The 27629-nt window shown below is 53.0% G+C and overlaps 1 protein-coding gene across 3 annotated transcripts in view; it reads left to right on the forward strand.

The window, feature by feature from the left end:
- The first annotated feature begins 1489 nt into the window (after window positions 1-1489).
- The window catches only part of LOC127039201 (discoidin, CUB and LCCL domain-containing protein 1-like), a 64821-nt gene continuing 38681 nt past the window's right edge, over window positions 1490-27629 (forward strand). For all 3 annotated transcript variants that reach the window (XM_050932513.1, XM_050932514.1, XM_050932515.1), the window contains exons 1-2: window positions 1490-1585; window positions 16629-16850. In XM_050932513.1, coding sequence (XP_050788470.1) covers window positions 1498-1585; window positions 16629-16850 — 310 coding nt within the window. In that variant the 5' untranslated portion in view covers window positions 1490-1497. The remainder of the gene's footprint in view (window positions 1586-16628; window positions 16851-27629) is intronic.

Raw genomic sequence — 27629 nt, forward strand, 5'->3', positions numbered from 1 at the left:
TGATATTAACAAACATACAAGTATCACTTTTCACAGCAGACTTACTCAGCCCTGGCAAGCCTGGGGGCAAATCAAACCCTGGATAGGGATCCAGGGGAGGTGGTCAGAGCCCAAAGCCCCCACGATCAGAGCCCAAAGCCCCCACGATCAGAGCCCAAAGCCCCTACCCCAGGGCTGAAGCCCAAAGCCTCATTCCCACTGCCCCAGGGAAGGTGGGGAACTCACTGGCTGCCTGCTCCTCCAGCATTGTGCCCCACGTGTCTCTAGAGGGGAACAGGGCCCAACCCCTGCTGGGGGTTGCATCCAGGAACAACAGGAAGGAAGAGAGGGTAGGGCCACTACTTTGCCCCAACCCCAATCACTGTCCAGGCAGTTGTGGACACAAGAAAAACTCGTGACGGCCGTCAAATGCGGTCACAGGGGGTGCATTTAAAAAACACTTAATACCATCATGTAAATATTGTTTGGTAGAGATGCTCCCCCATCCCATCCCGGATTTCTGTTCACGTTTGGGGGCTTCTAGATGGAGCGGGTGTGGGGGGGAGGAAGGGGTGTCCCACTCTTATAGAGATAGTGGTTTCAGTTGTGACCTTTGGGTGCAGATCCTGGTTTGGATTCTGATCCTCTCCCAAAGCTGGGGGGAGAGATCGGTTTGGGGAAGGGACCCCTCTCCTTTCAAACTCCATCACTGATGGGCTGCTCTCCTGCTGCAGTTCTCAACCTTTCCCGGCTACTATCCCCATTTCCTTACTCAGAGGCCTGAGTCCCTCCTAACCCTGTCTCGCAGCCCCCAGGGGTAATGGCTCCTCTGGTGAGAAACACTGATCTAGGTAAAAAGAACATGGAGTCCTTGTGGCACCTTAGAGACTAACACATTTGGGCATAAGCTTTCATGGGCTAGAACCCACTTCATCGGATGCATGCAGTGGCAAACACAGTCGGAAGATATACATAAATGTGCTAGTCTCTAAAGTGCCCCAAGGACTCCTCCTTCTTTTTGCTGACACAGACTAACACGGCTGCCACTCACAACCCTGATCTAGGTGTGTGGGTGTGGGAGACACCTCCGGGTGTCCCTGGCGGAGACCCACTGCTCTAGGGTGCAGGTATCTGAGGTTTCTGCCTGACTTTACAGCCCAGCCTGGCAGATCGCCGCCTCCCCCTCCTCACCAGCCGCTCTGGACTCGCTCCCACGTCCCACTCCCCGCGTGACGCGTTCCGGCGCTGGCAGAGCCGAGCTCCCGCACCTGCCCCGGCCCCTGCCCGCCCCTTCGCCCCGCTTCCATAATAGGGCACGGCCGGGGAGAGCCCGGGACCCGCTCTCCGCTGATTGGCAGCGGGGACAGGCCTGTGGCCAGGGCCGGGCCGGCGCCGGCAGCCAATGGCCCAGGAGGGGCGGGGAGACTCCCGCGCGCCGGGATGCAGCGGCCCGGGGCGCTGCAGCGCTGCGGGGCCGGAGTCACTCCGGGCCGGGCTGCTGCTGCGGCTGCCGCTGCGATGCGCTCCCGGCTGCGGGCGCCGCTGCTGCTCCAGCTGTTCCAGCTGCTGCGGCCGCTGGACGTGTCGCCGGCCGGCGCCCAGAGCGGTGAGTCCCCGCGCGGGGTGGGGGGAGAGAAGTTCCCGGCTGCCGAGGAAAAGTTTGCGAGTGGCAGGCGGGGTGGGGCGAAGCGTCCCCCGCCAGGGGCAGCTGGGTCCGGGCTCTGCCCAGCAAGAGCGGTGGAGCGGGGCCGGGATCGCAGAGCCCCCTTCGGGCTAAAGGGGGAGAGCCCACTCCCCGTATCGGACCCATAGCGGCAGGGAAATGCACCGGGTCTGCTGCACGGAATAGCCCTCCCTCCCGCCAGCTGCTTCCACTGCCCTGGCTCCGCGCTGGGCTCCGTGGGGCCACCCGCAACATAACTATAACGTGCGCGCTATTGCCTCTTTTAAAGCGCCTGCGGGAATCAAATGGGTGGCCAGTCCACGCTGGACTGTCACAGGCAGGTAGGCTGACAGCTGATCGCCCCCGTGGGTGCGGAGCACCCCCTATTTTTTTCCCTTGGGTGCTCCAGCTCCGGAGCACCCATGGAGTCAGCGTCTCTGATGTAGAGTGTGCTTTTTCCAGGCGAATCACCCCAATCTTTGGCATGGCGGGTCTCCTTGTATCTGCACTGTTTGGAAACTGATTCACTAACAAAATCTGGTTTCCAGGGATAGCTGTGTTAGCCTGTATCAGCAAAAACACAGAGGAGTCCTTGTGGCACCTTAGAGACTAACACATTTATTTGGGCATAAGCTTTTGCTGGGCTAAAACCCACTTCATCAGATGCATGGAGTGAAAAATACAAAAAGCCATATAACTATTACAGCACATGGAAAGGATGGGAGTTGCCTTACCAAGTGGGGGGTCATTGCTGATGAGGCAAAACCCAGTAAGCTGTGAATTTCAGTGGATCGTAACTGTTACCCCACAGACGTGTGCGCTTGTGCCTGTGTATATGTGTGAGGTATTTGGAGTAGGAGGTCAGAGTACCCGTCTCTGGCTTTTGCATGATTGTTCCTCCAAAACTCTCCCATTGGCGTCAAGGGGAGTTTTGGCAGCTCATGCTGAAGTCCATAGTGTGTGTGTTGCTGTCCATTTTCATGCACATAGAGGACTTGACTGGCTGTTTATACGCTGGTTGCGTATTAATGCCTCTTTCTCAGTCTACATTGATTGGTTTTTAAGATGTGGATATTTCCAGAGGCTCCTCGGTGTGTTGTATGAATGAAAAGTTACAGAACACAGGTTCTCAAACTGGGGGTCAGGACCCCTCAGGGGGTCGCGAAGGTATTACATGGGGAGGTTATGAGCTGTCAGCCTTCCCACCCCAAACCCTGCTTTGCCTCCAGCATTTGTAATGGTGTTAAATATATAAATAAGTGTTTTTAATTTATAAGGGGGGTGGCACTCAGAGGCTTGCTATGCAAAAGGGGTCACCAGTACAAAAGTTTGAAAAGCACTGCTATAGAAGGACACATAGGAATGAAACATGTGACCAATATGTATACCCCATAGTGACTGAGTTGTACAGCAGAAGTTGACCAGATTCAGGCTTGGTCTACCCTTGAAACATACCAGCCTAGTTCTATCAGTCAGTGGCGTGAACACCCTCCCCCCCCCCCCCCCGGTCCCTTGCCATCATAGCTATGCTGAGAAAGTGCCCAGTGCAGACGCAGGTCTGCCGATTTGGCACAGCAGTTGTTGTTCAGGGGGGCAGTGTTCCTATATCAACAGAAAAATTCCTTCTGTCGGTGCATGCCTTGTCTACACTGGGGTGTATCCGGCACAGCTCTTCAGTGTAGACATAGCTTAAGGGTATGGCTACACTTGCAGCCATACAGCGCTGCTGCGGGAGCACTCCCGCGGCAGTGCTTTGAAGTGTGTTTTTTCACACCCCTAAGCGAGAAAGTTGCAGTGCTATAAAGCACCAGTGTAGCCAAAACCTAAGTGTTTCACGGCCCCTTCAGATGGGATCAACCTTCAAAGCCCAGGTACCAGGCCTCGCACTCTCCTCATTCTGCCACCTCCTAAAACCTCACTTCTTCGGAAACTGCGCAAAAGACATCAACACACGCAAGGGAAGCAAAGCGCAAAGTGAACACCCTCCCTGGACCTCCCAGCGTGTCCTGTCTCCTCGGGGGTTGTCTCTTGGATAGCACGTTCCTTGGGGCAGGGACCAGCTCAGCTTTGCGGCTTATACGGCCCGAGCACGTTGTCAAAGCTTCATTCAATGCAGGAAGTGGTTGTGAAGGGTTTTGAGAGCTGCAAGGCAGAGGAGGAGTAGAGCGTAAATGCCATGGGGAACAGTCTGCCAGGTGGCCCTGTAACCCTTCCCTAAAAGGGGAACAAGTGTAACCCACTGGTGAGTGTGCTGCAGAGTGTGTTGTGCCGACCCACTGAGGAGACGAGTCTGTTGCAGCCGCGCGGCAGGCGCTTTTGCTCCGTGTGTGTTCATGGCTCCCCGGTTCGATCCCAAGGGTGCCGGCCAACTTGGTGGCTGTTGCATAACCCCTTTTCTGTTCCCCTTAGCACCCTCCGACTGATCTTGTGAGCAGCTGCTCCTTGCTTGTGGGCCTGATCCGGTGATGTACTGAGTGCTTCCCAACTCACACTAAGTCTTCGAGGGGTGCTGAGCATCTTTCAGGCTAGATCCTCCTGTGAATCCTCCTGCTGTCATGGGTAAGGGTTTTCAGGGTCTGGCCTGGCACTGGTAGGCATGGGTGCCCATCTGCTCCAGTCAATGGCTCAGAGCCTGCTCCAAAGCTCATAGAAGTCAGTGAGAGGCTTTCCATTGGCATGGATCAGGCCCTCCATTCCCTTTGAAGGCCACACGGTTACATAGAAAGGAGCAGCATAAAAGCTGGGTGGCTTCTTTTTTCTGCGGGAGGGGAACTGATTTAGCTTAGCCAAATAACAAGAGAGTTCATGAGACTTAGCATTTCTATACTCAGATAATTAAACCACGGCAACTGTCAATTATTCCAGTCCGAATCTCAAGTCAGGGGCTGTCATGATGTTACTATAAGAAGCCAGTGGGGACACCGGGAGCAGGCTGGATGGAATGGTGGGAAAACACAAGTGTGAAGGAAACGTGTAAGAGAGAAATGAATGAATTAGCTAGAAAATGTGCTTTTCTGCCCCCTCCACTGGACAGATGAAATGATCTCTTCCCCCAGCCCCAATCTCTTACCCTTTCAGGTCCCTACCGTGAAAGCTCATCAGTATCAAACAGCGATATCCCCTCCTCACATATACTGCGTGCGCTGCAGCTGCTCAGTGCTGCTATCTGCTCTTTTAGACTGGGCATCCCGCATTACACATCAATACCTTGTAGTAAAACGGTATCATCTCTGACCCTAGGGCCTCGGAGACGCAAGATGTGGATCTTGCAGACTTTGCTATGGAGCCATGACTGTGGACTGGTAGTGTTATGAGGCCTGATTCTGAATTCAGCGCTAGGAGGATATATACAGCTTATGGTTAACAGCTGGGCAAATCTTAGAGGTTCCAGTTCGCAGCGATTCGTACAAATCCTTTTCCCCCTGTTTGCATCAGTTCACATATGCTTTGCTGACTGTTGAGTTTGGGAGTTGGATGAGCCCAAAAATACTTCCAGTGAAATTCATCTGGTAACTGTGTGAAGCGAGTGAATTTTATGTGATTTCACGCCTACAACCATGCTGATAACAATTTGCACTTTATAGTATTTCTCATTCATAGATATTAAAGCCCTTCACATAAATGGGTATCCTCATCTCATTTTGCAGAGGGGGAAAGTTAGAGAAGGATGGCGACTTGCCCAAGGTTGCACAGAGGATCGGTAGCAGAGGTGGGACGAAAACTCAGGTCTCCTGACTCTGTGCTGTGATCAGTTCACTAGACCGCAGCTTGGTCTCCCATAATCATGAAAAGGTTTGCAAATTTCGTTTAGACTGGTTGGAGTTTGGTATGAAACACATGAGCCAAGCAGGAGATTTCGGCTGTCCATGGCATTTGTGCATGGATTAAGGGTAGAGATCGGCAAGCAATAGATTTTTAGGTTCACCATCAATTCAAAAAAAATCAAGGAAGGCAGGGAAATTAGTTTTGGGATGAACCAACATTTTGCAAAACTTCTGTTCCGCTGAAAAGTCAAAACCAAAAACTCACTTGTGGTCAAATGACACATTCGGTTAACACGCAGAGCATTTTAAGACAGTTTTGACAGGTTTAAAAATAAATTAAAGGACATTTTTAAACAAAAACTCATTTCAAACCAAAAAATGGAAAATTTTAGAAAATGTTAAAATGAAATTTCAATTTTGGGGTATTCCCCCTCCCCACGCCAAACAGTTTGGTGAAATTGACATAAAGTTGCAAAATAGTTCAGGGTCTCCACACCTGCTTTTTTTGTTTGTTTTGTTTTTGGCCAAAACCAGTTTGCCCAGCACTAGTTAAGAGTACGCTGTAGTCCTCTGAACAGGATCAGATTAAGGGAACAGGGCATTTTCTCTTGTAGATTTCCATATAAATTGCATTTGATTTTCTTTTTTAAAGCTGTAAGCTGATTTCAGGGTTAAATATTTGTGGCGCTAACTGATTCCTAGAAAGGAAGCCTTTGGAAGTAAATAAATTAGACATTAACCTATTGATACACATACACACACCGAGGCAATAGACATCTAGCATTGGCCTTACAGAATGCAAGTGCTGCCTGGTTTTGATGCTGTAGCTTGGAACCAAAAGGAAGTGAGATGCAGTGTTGTGTTTTGTCTTTCCTGCATCCTGTAGCAAATATCCTGGCAGGAATCTGCTGAACACTATGAAAGCATTTTCCTGCTGAATATACCCAGGAAGATGCAAGTGTGCCGGGAAAACAAGAAAGTTCAGTTAGAGTTTTTTACATATCAGGAAAAAATAACCCCCAGACCGTGGGAATCGGGATTCTGCAGAAACTGGGAATTCTGCCGGCTTCCTCCATAGCTCCACAGCTTTTGCAGTTTGGGAAGGTATGAGACAGGATCATCAGGGGTGTTGCAGGCAGGTCCTGCAGGTGGGAAGTTGGGGGTGCACATGTTCCTTATGAAAAGGCGGGCTTGCAAGAAGGTTTGACAGGAGCTGGGAAAGTTGGATCCCTTGTATGAATCCTTGGGTGGGAGCCCCCATGGAAGGGGGAAAGGATGAAGATGACTGGATGCTTTGAAAGACTATTGCTCCTTTCTTTTGTTGGATAACAGCTGATGGACTCTTTTCACTGGCTTGCTCCCTTGCAAACCCCAAGAGGCTGATCAAGAAAATTTGCATTCCAGAGGCAGCAGGTAAATGATTAAGCTCTGGTCACCGGGATACAAAGAGCCTTTCCCGCAAATTCCCTCTTTGTGAGGAGAAGAACGTTTGTGTCATTTCTAGTGACCCACTTACAGCAGGAAACAAGGAGCCGAGGTACCAGCACAACAAGGGCACTGGGATATACTCCCCCGCTGAGGCTGCCAGTCCCCAACCTACCCCACCAATATCCATTCATCCCTAACCTGTAGACATAAGAGAAGAGTTCAGTCTCCAGGGCCCATTTGGACTGTGGTCTCTCTGTCACTCTGTGGCAGTGGGTTTGTGTGATGCGGACACTCTCTCTCTAAGAATTGGGTTGAAACCCACCAAACTCATGTCAGTGATGAGCTCTTGTGAAAGCTTTCACTCCTGGCTAACAGTGGCTGCATCTGGTGTCTTATAGGGGAAGAGTAATGGCTTATGAGCCTGTCTCCTGAGCCATCTAGTCCCCGAGAATTCAGATACTGCTGAGCCCAGGCCGTGGTGGGGATGCTGGTGCTGCTCGAGGGGCCCGAGCTGCTGGACAGGAAGCAGCATGGCAAGCGGGTGCTGAACAACCCTGACTCCGACCTGCTGCCCAGCCCCAGCCACTGGCTGTTGGCCCCAAGCATGCTGTGGCCCCCGGGCTGCCCAATCTGGACACCACAGGCCAGGTGCCGCCAGTGAGTAGAGCCCTGCATGGTTGTATCTGCATCTGATCCACTATCCGCAAAAATGGTCCGTGGATATGCAGAGCTCTACCCATTGTGCTAGGAGCTGTACATACACATAGAGAGATGCAGCCCCTGCAAAGAGCTCATGGTCTAAACAGACAAAGAGCAGGACAAGAAACAGAGGGATAGGAAGATGAAGGGACTTACCCAAGGTCACTGAGCAGGTCCGTAGTAGAACCAGGAACAGAAAGCTGGTCTCCCAACTCCCCCAGTTTAGTGTTCTTTTCACTAGCCCGCACCAGTGAAAGGGAAGGGAACTAACTAGCTGTTCAAAGGGGAAGGGCTATTCATGATCGCTGTTCAGCAGCGTTCTCCCTGCTCCAGTTACAACAGGCCCGGAGCCCCAAGGAGAGTGGGGTGTAATTAATCAGCAGGGCTCCACAGGCACCAAGTGTTAAATGCCTTATTAGTTTTCATTTTTCAATTATCAGACACCCGATAGCATCTTCATAAGCAGCAGAGTCCTGAAATTAAATCCCTGGCCACAGGTGTGGAGCTCGGCTTATCTCTGGCATGTGTGCTTAGCATGTGCATTAGGGAGGGTTTGGGTGTTTTTACAGAGGGCTTCATTTCCCAGGCCAATCTCCTCTTGGCCCTCTCTCTCCATCTTCCTCTGAGCTGCAGCAGCAGGATCTTCAGGGGGCAGAGGCGGAGAGGGAGGGGTGATGGCAGCTCTTCTAACTCCATACCTCCATCTCCCATCCCACCACTGCTCTTCCAAAAGCAACCCTGCACCTCTGAAGCCAAGCCAGACAAGGGAGAAACTCCCCCCAGATTAGGAGCTGCCTACTCTGCTGTCTGAACATGGGCAGCAAAGGGGAAGCCGGATCCCTGGCTTAAGGCAAAGCGAGGGCTCCGTGGTTCCATTCCTAAATCTGCCACTGACTTGCTCTAGGACACGGAGCTGCAGTCCATAGGGCGTCCCTGGTATCTGAGGAGGGCCTGGTTAAGGGGATGAAAAAAGTGTGAAGTTGCTTCCCCTTGGCCTGTCTCTGGTCTTCTGCTGAAGTGGGTTTGTTCAACCACTGACAGCCAGGTCCTCTCCAACACCGGTGAATCCCCATTAGCCTGTTCTGACTTCTCCAAGCCAGTGGCTGGGCAGCCCCCACACGGTGCCCACAAACTGGACATCTCTTGCCACCGTTCCTTTGCAGTCTCTCGCCCCCCCCGCATTCTCTTTATTGGATTATAAAGACGCTCCAGGCATTTTGCTCTGGAACAAAAATGCTTCCTGCCATGGGAGTTGGAAGGCAGCAGATAACACAGCCACAGCGGCGCACGGCCAGAATCTACACAGCACGCTTTGGATATACTTCGGCATCATGCTGGCCAAGCAGATTACCCTCGCCTGCTCCCTGAGTCTTGATTAAACTCTAACCTTATGACATTAATCCCATTCGTCTGCGTCTTCAATCTGTGCAGCAGGTCAGCAATTCCCGAAAGTGCCATGCTCCCCGTCAGGAGAAAATTACATTGATTTTTTTTCCAGTTAACTCAAAAAGAAATTGACGGGATGACCTGACAGCTGAGGTTGGGAATGGACCAGGGAGACTTTCCCGTTTAGGGCACTGGGTCTGATTCAGCCTAGTTCCAGTTATAACTAACTCCCTGGTAACATTTCCACCCCCTAAATCAGGTGTAGGCAACCTATGGCACGTCTGCCGAAGGCGGCACATGAACTAATTTTCAGTGGCACTCACACTGCCTGGGTCCTGGCCACCAGTCCGGGGGCTCTTTGCATTTTAATTTAATTTTAAATGAAGCTTCTTAAACATTTTAAAAACCTTATTTACTTTACATACAACAATAGTTTAGTTGTATATTATAGACTTATAGAGACCTTCTAAAAACATTAAAATGTATAGGACTGGCACGTGAAACCTTAAATCGGAGTGAATAAATGAAGACTTGGCACAGCACTTCTGAAAGGTTGCCGACCCCTGCCCTAAATAAAGGGGTGATGGAGGTCACCTCCCTTGCGCTGATGGAATTGTTACCCCCACTCCCTCCCCAAACCTCTGGCTTCCGTTAAGCCCTCCTTGCTAGAGAGGACTTTCCCATACAAATATCAGGTGGGTGGTGGGAATGTCACCGCACCTCCTGCTTTTCCCCCTTATCCAGAAATCTACTGCTGAGAAGCAAATTCCGTGCCGCCGAATTGGCCAAGAGTGCACCAAATAGCAGACAGGAAGAGACTGGCTGGCCACCACCCTGCACCATGTGCTAATCTGTGACATCTGATCAGCATGGGTGTAGAGCGCTGCTCAATCAGAAAGCATTGGTGGTAGCGACTTACCCCTCTGAGCACAGGTGTCGGTGGTGACGCAGGGTGCAACGCAGAGGGGAATCGGGCCCAGTGATTGAGATTTGCAAAGCCCACGAGGGGATTCAGTGACCCCCACTTGCTGGCAAATGGGGGTCATGTGGGGACATCCCGCCATTGGCTTTGAAAAGTTCAACCAATGTTTCTCCTGGGGAAGCATCAAAGTTAAGGGCTACCCTCTCTGTGGTCCAACAAAAACAACCACTCTAGGCTCTTGGCTCCCCAGCTTTCACCCCTCTTGGACGGGGACCCGCGTCTCTCCCTCTGCACTGGGATTTTTCCAGGCTTCACAGCTCCCTGCCTGCACTGTGATATCCGCAGCAAGCCAGACTGCCTAAAAGGCCTGCATCTTCATTCTGCTTTCTCCAAAGGCAATGACCAGGTAATTGCCCAGAGCTCTATGTTACCCCACACCTCTTTCTAAGCAAGCACATTTATTCTTAAGGTAAAAGCATGACAGAGAAGACATATACAAACAATCAAAGAAACGACATGCATGCTAATAAGCTTACCAGAGATCATGCCCAACTGCAGCCTTAAGCTCTGGCAGGTGTCAGTCCTTCCAACCCTTCCCTAAGGATGTGGGACCCTCTTGGACAGAAGGATCTGTCCATTTCCTGCATCAAAAAGAAGGCCCAGCATCAGTTTAAACTCAGGCTGTTCATCCAAAAGTCCTTTCTTTGTCCATTGGTCTCTGGAGAATCCAGTCTGAACCAATATATGCCGGTCTTTCCAGGTGAAGGTGCCTCCGTAGCAGTGTTAGAACCTGAGTGAAATTGTCTGCATTACCCCACACTGTACTTCCTCCCACATGGAATTACAGATAAGCCCCAGCCCACAATGATCCACCATCTTAATACAGTGAGCTCTCCCAAAGATAGTGCAGGAAATTGCCAGATCTGTCACTGTAGGATTCCCCCACAGTGCCCCTTCACTGCAAAACAGGCCAGCTGACTTGATCAGCAATGCAGCTTGAGTCAGATCCTCAGGCAATGTAAATCAGTGCAGCCCTGCCGACGACGTCAGGAGAGTTGTACTGGCTAACACCTGTCAAGGATCTGGCCCAGGATTTTTTTTTTTTTTGGTGTAAATGTAGCCAGCAAAGCACAAGCTCCTGGAGGAGTCTGCCTGGGGATGCTGCCTTTGCCCTTGGGTGGGGCGAGAGCATTTTAAACTGGATTCCTCAGTTCCTCACCCGCCTTGCTCTGCATTATGCACACCCCTGGCATCCATCCGGGGCATTTCAAAGGCTAAGGGGGGAGATGGCCATTTTGGAGGAGCCCCTGGTTAAAGCGCTGGCAGTGCCTTGCGGGACTGGACGTGGCCAGCAGTTGTTCCCGTCTGGCAGCCGTTCACAGGCTTCTGTGAAAGGAGATGGTGGTATGAGCTCAGCGCCTCATGGGGAGGAGTCCATCTCACACAAACCAGTGTCACTGGTGCTGCCTCACAGAGAGGGACTCAATGAATTATGGAGGAGGCTGAACACTGCCTAGCGATTGCCGGCCTAGCGACCTGGGGGCTCATCAACCAGGCAGGAGGAGAGAGCTTGCCTCTTGTAACAGTCCAGACTTTCCCTGTTCTGTGGGGAAATCAGGGACTTTGCTCCAAATTCACTGTAAACCTCTGCAAGCTATTTTTTCCTAAGGGAAAACACACCCCTTTCCTCCTCTGTCCCTGGGATCGACAGGTAGGGCCTGCTTCTAGCTGCTGTGGGAATCCACTCCGGGCATCTGAGCTTGGAGTAGTGGCATTGACTCCCCCAGAATTGATGGTATTCGCCTGGCTTGCTCTACCAGGGAAGTGCCAGGTTTGAAGAGATCGGCGTGACTCCTGATTTATGCCATGTAGGCTGACCACCTGGGTTGGATGGAAATAAGGGACAACACTTTCTTTTAAGGGACATTTTAGGGAAACACTATTTCCTTTAGCATATCATGGATTTTTCTCACATTTCTATACGTTTCCACTGTCCTCTAGTGTACAGTGCAATTGTTGTAAGCTTCAGCTAATGTTTAAAAATGGTCAAGGGACACCATTTAAAATAAGGGACAGGTGGTCACCCTAAGATGAATCAATGAAATAAGGGACAGGTGTGTCACCCGAACTCCATGACACTAGAATCAAGCCCTACGTCTGCTTGTGAATGCAGTGCTGTCCAGAACAGAGCTGTCCACTCCTCTCCCTCTGGCCAGCCTCCTTCGCAGCAGGATGGTGTTGTGAGGGCTGCCGGAGGTCGCCCCGGACCACGGGAGCTTCCTGCTTTGGCATTCCAGAGCCGAGTGCGTGCCGATGTGCGAAGAATAATAGTTTGGCCTCCCACAAGCAGCTCTTGCGGGAAGGTTTTTCTTAAGCTGTGCGCGCTGGGGTCTCATCTCCTTGCGAGAGGCTGAGAAAAGCTAAGGGAACAGCAAGCGAGCAAAGGGACGCCTTCAATGTCTCCGTTTTGTCCTGCTGCCAATAGATGGGGATGGTTGGTTATGGTTGCAGCTGCTTTCATTTGAAATGCAGGCTGCACAATAGCTGACAAGCAAGAGAAGGGACCTAATTGATATTTGGCCACACAGTGGCTCCTCTGTTAAAGGCTTTGCCCCAGCCAGCGTGTGCTATAGCAACTCCGGACCATGGGCTGCCAAGGGGGTGGCTGGCAAAACTGGGGGCTTTATGGGGCTGAAAAGCATGTGTGCTGGCGGGGACAGCAGCCTGGCTCATGAGCTCCCAGCAGCCTCAGCGTTATCGGAAATAAACAACGAACCCGTTTGCGCGAGGATAATGGAGTCTTTTCTCCTCCTGATCAGAAGCACTTGATTTGTACCCACCCAAAGAATGAGCTCCAGAGACCACACTCAGCCTCTATTGGCCAGGACCAGTCTGTGATTGATGAAAAGACCCGCCCCGAATAGAACATCTTGGCAGAACCCTGGTCACCTCCCTCCTTCTTCAAGTTTTGCTTTTAAGGGGCACCGTCAATTTAGTGTAAGCCCCAAATTGTTTATTTCATTGTTTATTTCCTCTTTTTAAAGGGACAAGGACCTGAGCCAAAGTCCCCTGAAATCAATGGAAAGACTTCGAGTGACTTTGGATCAGGCCGTGAAAGTGAATATGAAGAGTGGTTTTTCCTGCTGTGGGCTTTTAGACATGGTTATTATTTAAACCAAATCAAGTTTTTTCTCCCTACATGGAAGCATTTCTCTGTCGGGGTGGGAAACCAGGCAAGCACAACAGCTTGGTAGTGCAGGAGACCCAGAAAGTGAAACTGACCAGTAAGGGGGAGAGAAAGTGATCAGTCTGGTTTCATTGGGCCAAACTCAGTTTGCAAAGATCAAGGGGGAGCCAACTTGCTTTCTCTGATAGGGTTGTTAACGTTCTCCTATGCCCATGGTATCTCTTCTGTGATCAGTGGCTGGTGGCAGAGCTGTAATGTATGAAGGGATAGAATTCCTAATTTTGGTTAACCACATGTCAGTGCTGCCAGAGAGAAAGCTGGAAGGAGGAAGGGCAGTGTGGTTTTAAGTTTTTCAGGCAGCGGCAAAAACAAACAGCTGCCAGGCCCAGCTTTATCATTGTATCACAGTAGCAGCGACAGGCACCAATCAAAATTAGCGCCCCACTGTGCTCGGTGCTGTATGTACACAGAGCGAGAGCCAGGCCCTGCCCTGGAGAATTTACAAAGGGGGGACAAGAAACAGAGGCACAGAGCAGTGAAGTGGCTGGCCAGCCATAGGCACTGACTTCCCCACTTTCCCATGGGTGCTCGACCCCCCCCTGCCTCCAGCCCCAATCCCATTCCAACCCCGTCCCCAAAGTCCCCGCCCCAACGCCACCCCCTCCCTGCCAATATTCCAACTTCTTCCCCAAATCTCCGGCCCCACCTTCTCCTCTGAGTGCCACGTGTTCCCGTTCCCTCCTGCAGTGTGCTAACGCTGCCAAACAGCTGTTTGGCGGCCACTGGGTGGGAAGTGCTGAGAGGTAGGCGGAGGAGCAGGGATGCAGCACACTCAGGAGGGGAGGAGGGGGGGGTGAGGGGAGCTTGGCTGCTGGTGGTTGCAGAGCACCCACTAATTTTTCCCTGTGGGTGCTCCAGCCCCGGAGCACCCACAGAGTCGGCGCCTATGTGGCCAGCAGCTCATTGGGACAGCCAGGAACTGGCCCCAGTGTCCTGACTCCCAGTTGTGTGCCCTCTCCTTTAGATCACATGCCAAGCCTAAGTGACTTCTTTTCACTGTGTATTATTTGCATTGCAATAGGCCCCAGAGGCCCCCAACCAATACCAGGGCCCCATTGTGCTGGACACGGTACAGACAAGGAGTGAGAGACAGTCCCTGCCTCGAAGAGCTCACAGTCTTACTAGACAAGGCAGACAAAGGGTGGGTGGGGAAACGGGCAGAGAGAAGTGAATAGCTCTAAAAATCTCGCCCTAAGTGACTTACCTAAAGCCGCACAGGGACTCTGGGATGGAGTTTAGGGCCCTCGAGTCCCAGCCCTGCCCCAGTCCCTTAGCTATAAGATCATCCAGCTTTTTTATCTCATCCATGGCTGGCCACAGGGGAGAACTGAAAAATCTGGGATTTTAAGGCTTGCTGGTCCCCGCACTCTAGTTCCCAAGATGTTTCTTGGCCCTATGGCCTGAAAAATTACCCAGAAAAGGATGTTTAATGAGGAAAATATTTTAAGTGACTCTAGAGAATGGTGGGAGTTGGGAGTTCAATGAGCGTTCGCTTTCCAGCTGGTCTAATCCAGACCCCTCTCCGTAGTCCTCCTCTGTTTTACGCAGTGGGCCTGATTCTTCACTCTGTTACTCGTCTTTAGAGCCAGTGAACTCCATTAAATTCAACGGCTGAGACAGAGGGGATGTCCATTGGTTTCAGGGGAGTTAGGCTGGGGTGTAATACTGGAGTAATGTGGCGGTGAATTGGTCCAAATGACACCCGTGCAGCTGCAGTGCTGAGATCTCGGGGACTCCTCCTTTCACTTACACTGGTGGAAATCAGGACTAGCTCTGCTGAAGTCATTGAGTGTAAATGAAACAAGAGGGGAATCAGAGGCTGAGTCTCAGGCCAAACGCCTGAGGTTAGGCAAGTATGGTCCCACCCCAAAGAAGGCTGCATTTCCATAGCAACCGAAGTTTGTAGTGTACTTTTGGGTGAAAGGTATGGGAGAAGGGGCAGTGCAGTTTAGTGGACTAGGAGTCAGGAGAGACTGGTTCTATTCCTGCCTCTGCCAGGCAAATCACTTTGCTTCTCCTTGCCTCAGTTCCCCCCCCCCCATCCTTTGTCTATCACAAGGGTAGCCAACCTATGGCACGCGGGCTGAAGGCAGCATGCGAACTGACTTTCAGTGGCACTCACACTGCGGGTCCTGGCCACCAGTCCGGGGGGGCTCTGCATTTGAATTTAATTTTAAATGAAGCTTCTTAAACATTTTAAAAACCTTATTTACTTTACATACAACAATAGTTTAGTTATACATTATATAGACTTATAGAAAGAGACCTTCTAAAAACGTTAAACTGTATCACTGGCACAATTCTATATTAAAACCTATTGGGAAAACAGCAGATGCAATGGTCTCACACGTGTGGTGAGAAATGAAGCAATACATTGTCTTTTGGAACAAGAAATAACATTTGTAGGCAACCCACTGATTAGAGAGACACGCGTCCAAATAGATATGGCAGTAGTGAGGTCACTGGATTGTTTTCTCATCCACACACATTGGTTTCCAATGACTTTTTTTTTAAGCTGATTTTAAAAGCCCTGAAATCTGTAGCTGAACGATCTGAAGAGGAGAAAGGTAGATGACACTTTTGCTTGTATTCCTTAGAGCCCGTCTACCTGTAGGCCATTTCTACACGACCACTTATGCCAGCAAAACTTATGTCGCTCAGGGGTGTGGGAAAAAACACCCATGGAGCGACATATATTTTGCCGGCATAAGTGGTACGTGCCCAGCGCTGTGTCAGTGGGGAGCTCTCTCCTGTCAGCAGTGAGCAGCATATGAGTGACCTTCCAGCCACTCGCCTGCATTGGTACAGCCATGCTGGGTAAGCTTGCTAGTGGAGACATGGCCTAAGTACCTTTTCCAGGCCTGAAGAAGATCTGTGTGGAGCTCGGAAGCTTGTCTCACTCATCAACAGAAGTCCATTAAAAGATATTTCCTCCCCCACCTTGTCTCTCTAATCCCCTGGGACCCACACAGCTGCAACAACTCTGCATATGAGCTACTGTGGGCTATTTCCCTGTGTAGACGAGTCCTTAGAGGTTAGGGGTTATTAATAATTCTAAGAAATCATACAGATTTTGATCTTTTGTAGCACCTTCCACCAAAGCTACCAGAGCACATTACAGACACTGCTGAATTGATGCTGCCAACAGTCCTGCCAGACTGGGGGATGTTACTACCCCCATTTTGCAGGTGGGAAAACTGAGACATGGACAAATTAAGACCAGCATTTTCCCCTACTTTTTCAAAAACGATGAGGAGTCCTTGGGGCACCTTAGAGACTCTTAGTGATGTAGAGACTCTTAGTCTCTAAGGTGCCCCAAGGACTCCTCGTTGTTTTTGCTGATACAGACTAACACAGCTACCCCTCTGAAACCCCACTCTGGGTGCTCCTTGACTCTGAGGGGTCAGTTAGTGCCTGGACCGCAGGGGCCATTTCTGGTTGAGCTGCATCATGGCCGATGTATCAGCTGAGAGAGGCACTTGCGCTGCTGGTGTCTGAAATGCGTCCGGCCGCCTCTCACCCTGCCTCCTTGTGTTCCAGGGGACGGATGTGGTCACACCGTGCTGACGCCTCACAGTGGGACGCTGACCTCCAAGAACTACCCTGGCACGTATCCCAATCACACAGCCTGCGAGTGGAGGATCCAGGCAGCCGAAGGGAGCTCTCTCCTCCTGGCCTTCGGGGACATGGACATCGAATCCTCCCAACGCTGCACGTCCAGCTTCTTGCTGCTCTCATCCCCTTCCGATGGCACCAGCCGCGGTAAGGACTTCCCTGGCACAGCTTTCGCCGCACAGGCAGAGGCAACCACCAAAGCACGACATTGCAGGGGGTACGGGGGGGATTTTTCCCTGCCTCCCTCAGTGGGCATAGAGCGCCGCAGGCGAAGTGTAACCATTGCAGTACCAGGGAGGGCTGGGTTTGGGTAGACCACGCACCCCCTTGCATGCCCAGAGCACAGCGTCAGCAGGGATCTGTGCAGGGAGCAGGACTGGATGGAGAGGCGTGTGGGGGTGGGCCAGGGATCTTGTGTTGTGTGGACCCCTTGGCTGCAAGCAGCACAGCTGGAGGAGAACTGGAAGCCCTTAGGGGTGAGTTAGCCCCCACAGGGGAGAATCACAGTGTTATGCTGGGCTGCCTGGGCTGCAGCCTGCTCTCCAGGTTCTTGATCCATTATTATAGTGTATCAGGGTGCTCGGTGCTGGGCAAACAGGGAGGGAGACCCAGTCCCTGTCCCACCAGCTCCCAACGCCACCTGTTCATTTCAAGGGGGTTCTGCCTGAGCAGGTGTTTGGCAAGATGCCAAACTCCAGGGGGCTCAGCGCCCGATACTCCGCTAGGGTACGGCCAGTCCTGCTCCCAGCAGCCCAGCTCAGAGAACCCTTGTTGCGATCCGCACTGAGCCACCAGCTTTGTCCAAAGGAATCACCCAGGCTCGGGGTGGAGCCCATGGACTGAAAGAGTGTTGCCCTCTGGTGCCCCTTCTCCATTGACCCTGGCCAGAACTCCCAGCAGGTGATGCAGGACCGGCGCTAGGGATTTGAGCGCCCTAGGCGGCCGGCAATTTTGGCGCCCCGCGCACTGGTCCCGTGGCTCCGGTGGAGCTGCCGCAGTGGTGCCTGCGGAGGGTCCGGTGCTCCGTGGCTCTGGTGGAGCTGCCGCAGTCGTGCCTGCGGGAGGTCCAGCGGAGCCACTCGAGGAGCCGACCGTCTGCAGGCAGGACTGTGGCGGCTCCACCGGAGCCGTGGACCAGCAGACCCTCCGCAGGCACCACTGTGGCAGCTCCACTGGAGCTGCCTGCCACCCCGTCCGGCAAAAAGGCGCCCACCAATTATTCTGGCGCCCTAGGCGATTGCCTAGGCTGCCTAAATGGTAGCGCCAGCCCTGAGGTGATGGCTTGGGACAGGCACCCAGTGACACACGGAGTATGGACTCACGGGCTGTGGCTTGACTTCTGAACCCCACCAGCCGGTGCTGTTCTGCCAGTTCTGCTGCCTTTTGGTGTTCACATGCCCCCAGTGGGACCGAGGCATCTCCAGCTTCCAAACTAAAGCGCGCAGCCCTGCAGCCTCTGGCCACGATCCAGCAATCAAAGGCCTGAGCTACCAGGTCTCAAGTCTGCAACTGGGAACAGACCCCTCCCCAGCCCAGTGGGGCTCAGATCCGACTGAAGCATTGTAACCAGGGTTACGCAAAATCCTAGATAAGCAGAAGCTCAAGAAAATTTTTTTACAGAGGAGCTATATGGGATGTGGGGGGGTCATGACAGAGGGGAAAGGATGCAGGGATGGGAACAGATGTGTCCGTAAATTAATTAACTTTGCTGAGAAATTGCCCAAATATTGCAAGGATTTTCGAGGGGAGAGTCAATGGATGTAAGAGGGATTTGACCAGCCAGGCAGAGCAGCGGCTGCCTGCAGAGAAATCCTTGTGGAGGGAGGGAGAAACAACCTTTAGAAATCTCTGCCAGGGGGATGTCTGTCTTCCCAGAATCCGATCACTCACGCAACAGGCTGCCCAGGCCATAGGAGGGGGAGGCGAGCAGCCCCCAGCCAAGAGGAAACGGAGCTAACCGCGGAGTGGCACAGCCTGAAGCAGGAAGGGAATTGCCCGACAAAGAGGCACAGAGTGACAAGCAGCCAGGAAGCTCAGTGCACAGCGAAGAGAGGGCCCCATTGTGCTCAGTCAAAGGGACACAGGAGAGGGTCACTGCAGAGAAATCAAATGTATCTCTGAATAACCATAGAAATTGGAGACGGAAAATGCCTATTAAATCACTGAGTCCATCCCCCAGGGCCGGGACTGTTCCTACAGTCTATTCTCTAGGGCTCCCCCCACTCCCAGTGTATTTAGCCCTGTCGGGGAGAGTTCAGAGGAAGGACAAATCCCCGGGATGGTATTTTACTCAATATTTGGTAGCCAGTAATTCAGGCTCCCTTGTTAGGGCTTGGGGCCCAGTCTTCCACTGGGGGAAATCAAGGCAGCTTCATTGGCCTCCATGGAACTGCTCCAGTTTACCCCAGGAGAGAATGCGACCCATCGGCTTTGCTGTCCCAGCTCACACCACCCTTCGTGCAACCCCCACAGTGACCTTGACGGCAGCTGTGAGGTTGGATGTGGGGGATCTGGCGCCGAGTTTAGCAGCCCAGTGTTGGAGCTGCGCTGTGCAGGCTGCTACAGCTCCGTTGATGTGTAGACTCCATGGGGTTGGATAGAAGGAGCCCTGCAGCAGTAGATATTTTGGCCTTGCCCCGCCTCCCCCCGGCCCACGCAACACCACGGGATGCACCCCACGTACGTGGTCCTCACTTCACGCGTCCATCTCCTCCATCGCCTCGTGCGGGGGCCACATACTGCTCCCCTGCCTGGAGAGGGACTGGAGATGCCTGTTCGTACTGGCAGCTCCCCACTTTTGCAGGGGTCATTAACGCTGAGCTGCATTTTGTGCGATTCGGACGCTCCTGGCGCTGGAGCTCCTTGCTGGGAAGTGCCATGAACACAGCAGCTCCTGCCGTGGGATGAAGCTTCCCCCAGTGGAAGGCTGGACCCCAAGCCCTAACAAGGGAGCCTGAATTACTGGCTACCAAATATTGAGTAAAATACCATCCCAAGGATTTGTCCTTCCTCTGAACTCTCCCCGACAGGTTAGTCCCAGGGCCTGCACATGAAATCCCTCTAAGCCAGGGGCGGGCAAACTTTGTGGCCTGAGGAACGCATTGGGTTTCGTAAATTGAATGGAGGGCCAGTTGGGGAGGGGGTTGTGGCCCGGCCCCCACCTATCTGTCCCCACTCCTGGGACTCCTGCCCCATCCAACCCCTCCATTCCCTGACAGCCCCTCTGAGACCCCTGCTCACAGCCCTCCACTCCCTGTCCCCTGACCGCCCCCAGATCCCCACCACCCCATCCAACCTCTCCTCTCATTCCTGATGGACACCACCACCCCAGCCCCTGCCCCATCCAACCACCCCTTCTCCCTGTCCCCTGACTGCCCCCAGATCCCCACCGCCCCATCCAACCATCCCTTCTCCCTGTCTCCTGACCGCCCCCAGATCCCTGCCGCCCCATCCATCCCCTCCTCTCATTCCTGATGGACCCCAACCCCGGACCCCTGCCCCCTGCCCCATCCAACCCCCACTCCTTCCTGACTGCCCCAGGGACCCCCATTCAACCCCCTGTTTCCCTCCCGCCCCCTAGGCACACCCCTGACCAGCACCCCGAACTCTCCTGCCTCTATCCAACCCCCCTGCTCACTTACAGCCAGGACATGCTGCCGCTGCCACGCAGCACAGAGACCGGGTCAGGCCCTGGCTCTGCAGCTGCACTGCCCCAGAGCTCGCAGCCCAGAGCATTGCTGGCGGCACAGTGAGCTGAGGCTGCAGGAGAGGCGGGACAGCAGGGGAACGGCCGGGGACGAGCCTCCTGCGCCAGGAGCTCGGGGGCTGGGCAGGACGGGCCCGCGGGCCGTAGGTTGCCCACCTCTGCTCTAAGCCATTAGTGTTTCCAAGGCAAAGAAGAAGCAGGGGGGGATGGGGTGGGGGGTGACCCCCTTTCAGCCCTTTCTCCAGCCCAGAGGAGCAAAGCAGGGCACAAACTCCACTTCTCTCCCCTGGCAGGTCACCTTTGCCGCTCCGTTTCTCTTGGCAGGCGCAGTTCACTCTGTGTGAACTGCTGAGTAAATGTTTAGGAGCCAGAACCACATGTGGCTGCCAAGGGCCCCGTTGCTGCTAAAAGAGTCCATTCCGCCTGGGTTCTTTCCTACTCCGACGTACCCCAGCCTGCGCTTAAAGCCGCCCCGGGTGCCCCAGGGCTCTGCAGAGCTCCCGGCGTTACTGGGCACGGCCCACGTGGGAGTTAAAGCTTTACCTCCCCTGGCTTTGACTCTTTTCAAAACCCCTTGTGTTCGGTCTCCTCCACCCTCACCCCTCCGAGTACTTCTGCGCCCTCCCATGCCTAGTATCGGAGCACCTTCCAGTCCTGAATGGCTTCTCCTCAGCGCTGCGCCTAGGGCAATGCGATCATCCCCATTGCCCAGAGGGGGCATCGAGAGGTTAAGTAACTAACTCAAGGCCACGCAGGGAATCTGTAGCAGAGTGGGGATTGTGCCCAGGTCTCCCAAGTCCCAGACTCGTGACCTGACTGTCAGGGCCAGCCTGCTCTCCTCATTGAAAGGGCAATAGTACCAGGGTGTGAGAGTAGGCAGGATGGTTCAGTGGTTAGGGGACTAGACTATGACTTGGAGCCCTTGCTCTTCCATAGGCTTTTTGTGTGACCTGGGCCAAGTGTCTCTGGGCCTCGGTTTGCCATCTGTGCAATGGGGCGAGTAATACTGCCCTGCCGGTAGGAGGGTAAATACATTGAAGACAGTGAGGTTCACAGCTACTAGGGTAACAGAGCCATATAAGTACCATAAAAAGAATAGGAGTAGTTGTGTCACCTTAGAGACAGACTTCAAGCTCAGTGCCCTTTTAGGCACCAAAATAAGAGCCAGATTTTCAAGTGCTCCCACTGTGACACTTAAGGGCCGATTTTAAGTGGAGCTCCACACCCGACATGCTGTAAACCTGGCCCGTGATGTACTCAGGGAGCTGGGGATCATCACTTCCCAGCCCGCACATTTGTACAGAGGACGTGGTGATAATGAAAATACAAAAAGCACATTTCAAAGAAGTGCTCTTCTCATGCTGTGTGTGATTGGCCAGTGGAACTCCCTGCCACTAGATCTCACCAAAGCCAAGAATGGGGAGCAGAAATGTGAAATCCACAGCTGCCTTCGAAAGACAAACAGCGTGTACCAGGTGTAAACCCTGCTGCTTCAGGGCAAAGCCAGTCATCAGTGGCTCGAGGTTGGGGAGCGTTTTCTGCTCTGGGTAGGTTATTTCTTAACTGTCCATTATGAGGTTTTTCCCTACCTGTCCTAAGTGAGTATAAAGCTGACCGGGGCAGGTGCACTCAGATTGCCCAGATGTAAATGACGACACACAGTGCAGTGCAAGGGGACAGTCAGCCCCACAAGGCCCTGGTTTCGAGAGCACCAAATTCCAGCACGAGAGGAAGGCGCAAGCTTCTCTTTAAGGTTGGTGGGCTAGATTCATGGCCCTGGGCCAGGCTGCTTTGAGCACCAGCCAGTGGGCATTCCTCTGATGAAGGGGGGATTCGCCTGGTGGCATGGATGCAGCTGTAAGCTGCATACCCCACTGCCACCAGCACAGGGCCATGCCAGAAGGAGAGCAGGGCTGGAGCCCGCTGTGCTCCAGCAATCCCCAGCCTTTGCAACGGGCCTCGGGGCCATTGCAGGCGGCCATGAGTTAAAGCAGCTGCGTGGCCCCCACTGATTGGGAGAGCAAAGAGGTGGCAGAAAGTCACACATGCTGTCCCCCAGCTACAAGGGCAGCAGACTGCATGCAGCCAAGGGCGGCTCTGACCATGGATTCTCACACTCACAGCAGCAGGAGGAAGACAGATTTATTTGTTTTAAACCATTGGCGAGATCTTGCCATTTTCCTGACATTTCACAGGCTGTTTGTAACAGCCCTGGGATGGAGCCTCCCTGGGCTCCAGTGTCATCCCCCCTCCTCCCCCCGCCTATATATGGTAACAAATCAGGGAGCCATTTGCTGCATGTGGGTTGTGGCCGGTATATTTTTAATGCATCTTGCAAGGCCTGATCTACCCGACAAAAGGGATGGGGCCACAGGGCAGCGATCACTCTCCAAGGGCCTCTCTCTCGAGTGGGTGGGGGAGTGCCGGGGGTGGGGGGTGTGCTCCGCTGGACATGGGTGTTTCTATCTGTTGATAATATCTTGAAATGGAATTTGGTCTCCTTTGTGATACTTTTAAAAATTCCCTTTCTTTCATGCATGTGCACATTGGTTTGTTATTGTAGGGTTGCTCACGAGCCTTGAGGCTGCACCACGCTGCGGTTTGTTATTGTTGGGTTGCTCACAAGCCTTGAGGCTGCACCAAGCTGCAGTTTGTTATTGTAGGGTTGCTCAGGAACGCTGGGTTACAGTCACTGGTTTCCTCTAAATAGAGCTGGAGAGGCACTAATTTACACCAACAAAGAATTTGGCCCAGTAGGTCAACTTGTGACCGGTGCAGTCTTTCCACTGAAGCCATTTTTGGGCTATAAGAGTGTAAGTTTCGCTTGGATTTTTTTGCCCATATAGCTTACCCCACACTGGCTCTTGTTCCTGACTGGCACAAACACTATAAACAGATCCTTGCTCCCAGGCTGGGACTTTTGTGCCAAGTTTTAGCCTGGAGCAAAGCTTTCCTGGCTGCATGTTGTGTTCAGCGGGTTGCAGAGGGTTTCTGATTGTGGAAGATCTGCTGGAGCTGGGGCTCGGAGCGGCAGGATGCGTGCTGCTGGGACAGGAGAGCAGCTTCTGGCTCCAGTCTCCTTAGCATGGTTGGGTTTTGTTTGCTGTGGGAAATTACACAGCTGGCAAACTCCACACAGCTGAGGCAAGCGGTGTGGAATGAGAGATTTCACGCCGCTGTGCTCCGGTCCCGGGTAGCAGCTGGTCTTTGCAAGAGTCATGACACCAACAGCAGGGCAAGCTAGGCTCCAACTTGGGTTGTCCCACGGGCTAGAGAAGATCTAGCTGAGTCAGCCTTCCCCACCGCTAGTGCTGAATCATCCTCCAGCATGGCAAGTCCCAAAGGGAGGTAGCCTCTTCTGCAGATGGAGAGCAACCCGAATCCATCTCTGGCTAGGTCGTTAAGGTGGTCTGGTTGGATATTCAGTTTATGTCTGTCACTGGCCAGCTTATCCCACCACCAAAGCTCTTGGCGACCACATGATCACTGGCCATAGAGGGACATTCCTTGGTGAACTCACTTAGCAATTCATTGGGCTCCCACCTGAATAATCCCAACTTTCCTCAACGCCGAGCTCCTACACTGGATGATCTCCAAGGAGCATCAGCACATTACCTTTCTGGTAGAAAGTCCAGCTGGAGAGAGAATGCCACAGTGTGCTGTGGGGGGCAGGTTTGAGAGAATGGGAGGGAGTGATCCATCAGTAGATCTTACTCACCATCCGCAGATAACCACTGCCAGGAGGGCCAGGGTTTTCCTTAGAGCTCAGCATCCGGCAGCCCCCATTGGGAACCGTCTAGCAGATCTGAAGAGTGTAATCACTCGTGGGAGAGATGGGAGCTGTGGTGTCCTGGATTCCTTTGGACATCTGGGCCCACACAATGAAGAACAGACCAGAGAGAGCCCCTCCAATGATCCTGCTTCCGGCTGACCAGCCTGCCAGCCAGAGCACTCCAGATCTTAAAGCTGTGTAACACTGACAGACCCTGGTCATCGGCGGGCGGGATCGAACCTGGGGCCTCCGGAGCTAAATGCATGAGCCTCAAGCCATGTGGCCCCTAGCTCAGGCTGTAGACGCCTTTATCTATAAGTGGTCTTGGTGCCACGAGAGGGAACAGAACATCACACCCAGGAGGTGTGTGGGTTACAGCCGCAGTAGCCACTGCTGCTGCCATTCCTAAAGCTCCACCGGCCTCCTTTTCTGTTCTCAGCCCAGCCCGCACTCTGGTGCTGCCACACAAGGTGGTCCAAGGGGCTCTGCATAGGAGGCAGCTAACGCTACATCTCAGGCGAGTTCCCAGACATTGTGTGTGGCTGTAGATTCCAGTAAGAGGGCTGCCACGTGACTGTCTCTTCATAAGAATAACAGCCAACCCCATTTCCCCTTGGCCAGAGGAAGGGATGGGGGTGAGGAAGCCGGGGGAGTTGACAACTCTTGCTTGACTCCTGAGCAATGTTTCTGTGCTGAGGGAGGATTAGCAGTTTGTCTGCCCGGCCACTGCAAGCACCAGAAATAGTTTATTTAGAATTGGTCCATGCTTGCTGCGCCAGCCATTCATCCTGGAGCGTGCGGGAGACGTGCATCCCCACCCGCCTCCTGGACGTATACCCACACTCAGACATACACCCCCCCTCACTTGCACACACGCGTGCGCACACACACGCGCATACACACACTGCCCCAGAAGGTTCAGAGTTAGGTACAACTAATACAAACGTGGTGCTGCTAGAGAAATACAGAGCAAGGGCCAAAGGCTGCAGCCCCAGGGACAGGAGTGGCATCACCGAGACCTGAATGATTTGGCCCCAAGAGTTGGCGCTTAGATTGCAAAGCAGATAGAGACGGGCAGGGCTCAGAAGGACCCGAGAGTGGCGCCTAGAGCTTTACCTCTAGCACCTGGCCATGCTGCATGAAAGGAAGTTGTACAGCTGACGAGGGCAGGGCCTGATTTTCAAAGGGGCTGAGGCTGAACATCAGGGATAGAAGCTGGGAGGCCTCACCCGAAGCCTGAGCTGCTGCCACTTGAACTAAGGGATTCACAGGCGCCGACTTGTGAGTGCTCCCGGAGCTGGTAGCCAAGCTCCCCCCTCCTTGCCTCCTTCCCCACCCCTTCCTTCCCAGCGCTTGCCACTCCCCAGCCACCTGACAGCTGTTTGGCGGTGCTTTGGACTTTCTGGGAGGGCAGGGGAGGAGGTGGAGAAGAGGCGGGGCAGGGACTTTGGGGAAGGAAGGGGTGGAATGAGGGCGGGGTGAGGGCCATGCTGGGGCAGGAAGAGGCAGTGCAGGTGCAAGGCCAGGGCCAGGGAGGAGGTGTCGAGCACCCACCGGGCAGAGGGGAAGTTGGCGCCTATGCAGGGATTAGCTTCTGTCTAGCTACTAGCAGTAGTAGACTCTTCTCCTACCTGTGTACCAGCCACTAGAGGGGGACAACATACGGAGCCAATGAACTCCCATTGGCTTGGGCAGGAGCTGGGGGCACTCAGCACCTGGCAGGATTTGGGCCCTGATTCATGCATTTTGATACTCTCATACATCCCAGCGTGCTGGAGCAGGCCCAGAAATCACTGTTGTTATCGCTCACTGTGAACTGTAGAGGGTTAAACTCAATAGTCTGCTCCCTTCCTCTGCAGGCACAGCTGGGAGGGCCCCTCGGGGCTCAGCGGATTGGGAAGTTCTGTGGAAAAGTTGGTTTCAAGTGGGAGAGGGGCCGAGGACAGGACAAGGTCAGTGTTGTGGTTGGAAGAGGGGCTTCCAGTCCCTCCCGCTGCTGTGCTCACTGGCACTGTCCTTGGGAAAACAAGCCTCTTGGAAGTGCTGTTTGAGCAGGATGAGGATGTGGGATTCACTCACTCTGACTCAGATGTCGCTTCTGGCTAGTGATCGGCACCACTTTGGATGAATCACAGCAATATATACATAACAAGCCAGACCTCAGCCCAACTCCAACCGCTGCACCATAGCAGGGCAGGCAGCACATCCAGGAGAAATGGGCAAGGCTAGAAGGTCCCTATAGCTCGCAATCCCCTGCTGCTGGAAGAGACCTGGGGCCATGAGCACCCCACTAAATTAGAGCAGCCTTAAGGCTGCTCTGATTTATGCTCGTGGTCTGAGTCCTTATAGTTTGACTCCTGGATCTGGGGGCTGCAAAGGTGACCGAAAGCCCCTCTGTCCCCATCCCATCTCTGGTGTTGTGCTCAGTGCAGCTTGGCTAGACTGGACATGTTTTGTGACATGTTGCCGTGTGAGTGGAGTCTAAGCCACAAACGCCCCCAAAGCTTGAAGGATGTAGGTAGTGTACAACCTGAGCTGGTTGAAGGATTGGGCCCTCTGATGTTTAGTGATTATAACAGTTGTTCCTGGGGTCTATTCCTAGCTCTTGCACTGACTCGTTTGGGGCAAATCACTGCTCTGCTCTGTGCCTCAGTTTCTCCAGCTGCATAACTGGGAAGATAATATTCACCTGTGTCCTGGAAGGGCTGCGGAAAGTCACTAGTTACTACAGCAACCGGCTCGATAGAGCAACGATTCTCAAACTTTTGTACTGGTGACTCCTTTTGCATAGCAAGCCTCTGAGTGCGACCACCCTTATAAATTAAAAACACTTTTAAAAATATATTTAACACCATTATAAATGCTAGAGGCAAAGCAGGGTTTGGGCTGGAAGCTGACAGCTTGTGACACCCCCTGTAATAACCTTGCGACCCCCTGAGGGGTCCCGACCCCCAGTTTGAGAACCCTTGCTATAGAGAGAGAAAACCATAAGATAGACAGGTCCCTGATTAATGTTGGCAGAGCCGTTTGTGATCCTGCCAGAAGACATGCTATAATAGCCATGCTAAATGTTACTGTTCTTGTATGTCACAAACCCCAATCTAGCTACAGTGCCCTCCTGGCCCCGGCTCGACACACAAAGTGCTTAGTGCTAGCTTTGGGCAGGGTTAAACTTCCTGGGTCTGATTTACTGACCCCGCGGTCATGACCTTGCCAGTTGCTTGTTGCAGCAGAACAGAATGTAACGCAGGAGAGAGCAGGGGACGTTAGCTGACTCTGCTGCATTGACAGCCTGGAGGGAGCAGCCCTGTGTATTGGGGCAGCTTGGAGTTTCTAGCCTGAATCGGCACATACCAAACACGTCAGTAATCTGGTACAGCATGTGTCATATGCCGCCATCTGGCTGTAATACAGGGCTGGCCGAACGGTGGAGGAGAGGGGAATCTTT

Source organism: Gopherus flavomarginatus, chromosome 22, assembly GCF_025201925.1.
Source record: "Gopherus flavomarginatus isolate rGopFla2 chromosome 22, rGopFla2.mat.asm, whole genome shotgun sequence".
In the NCBI taxonomy this organism is placed as follows: Eukaryota; Metazoa; Chordata; order Testudines; family Testudinidae; genus Gopherus; species Gopherus flavomarginatus.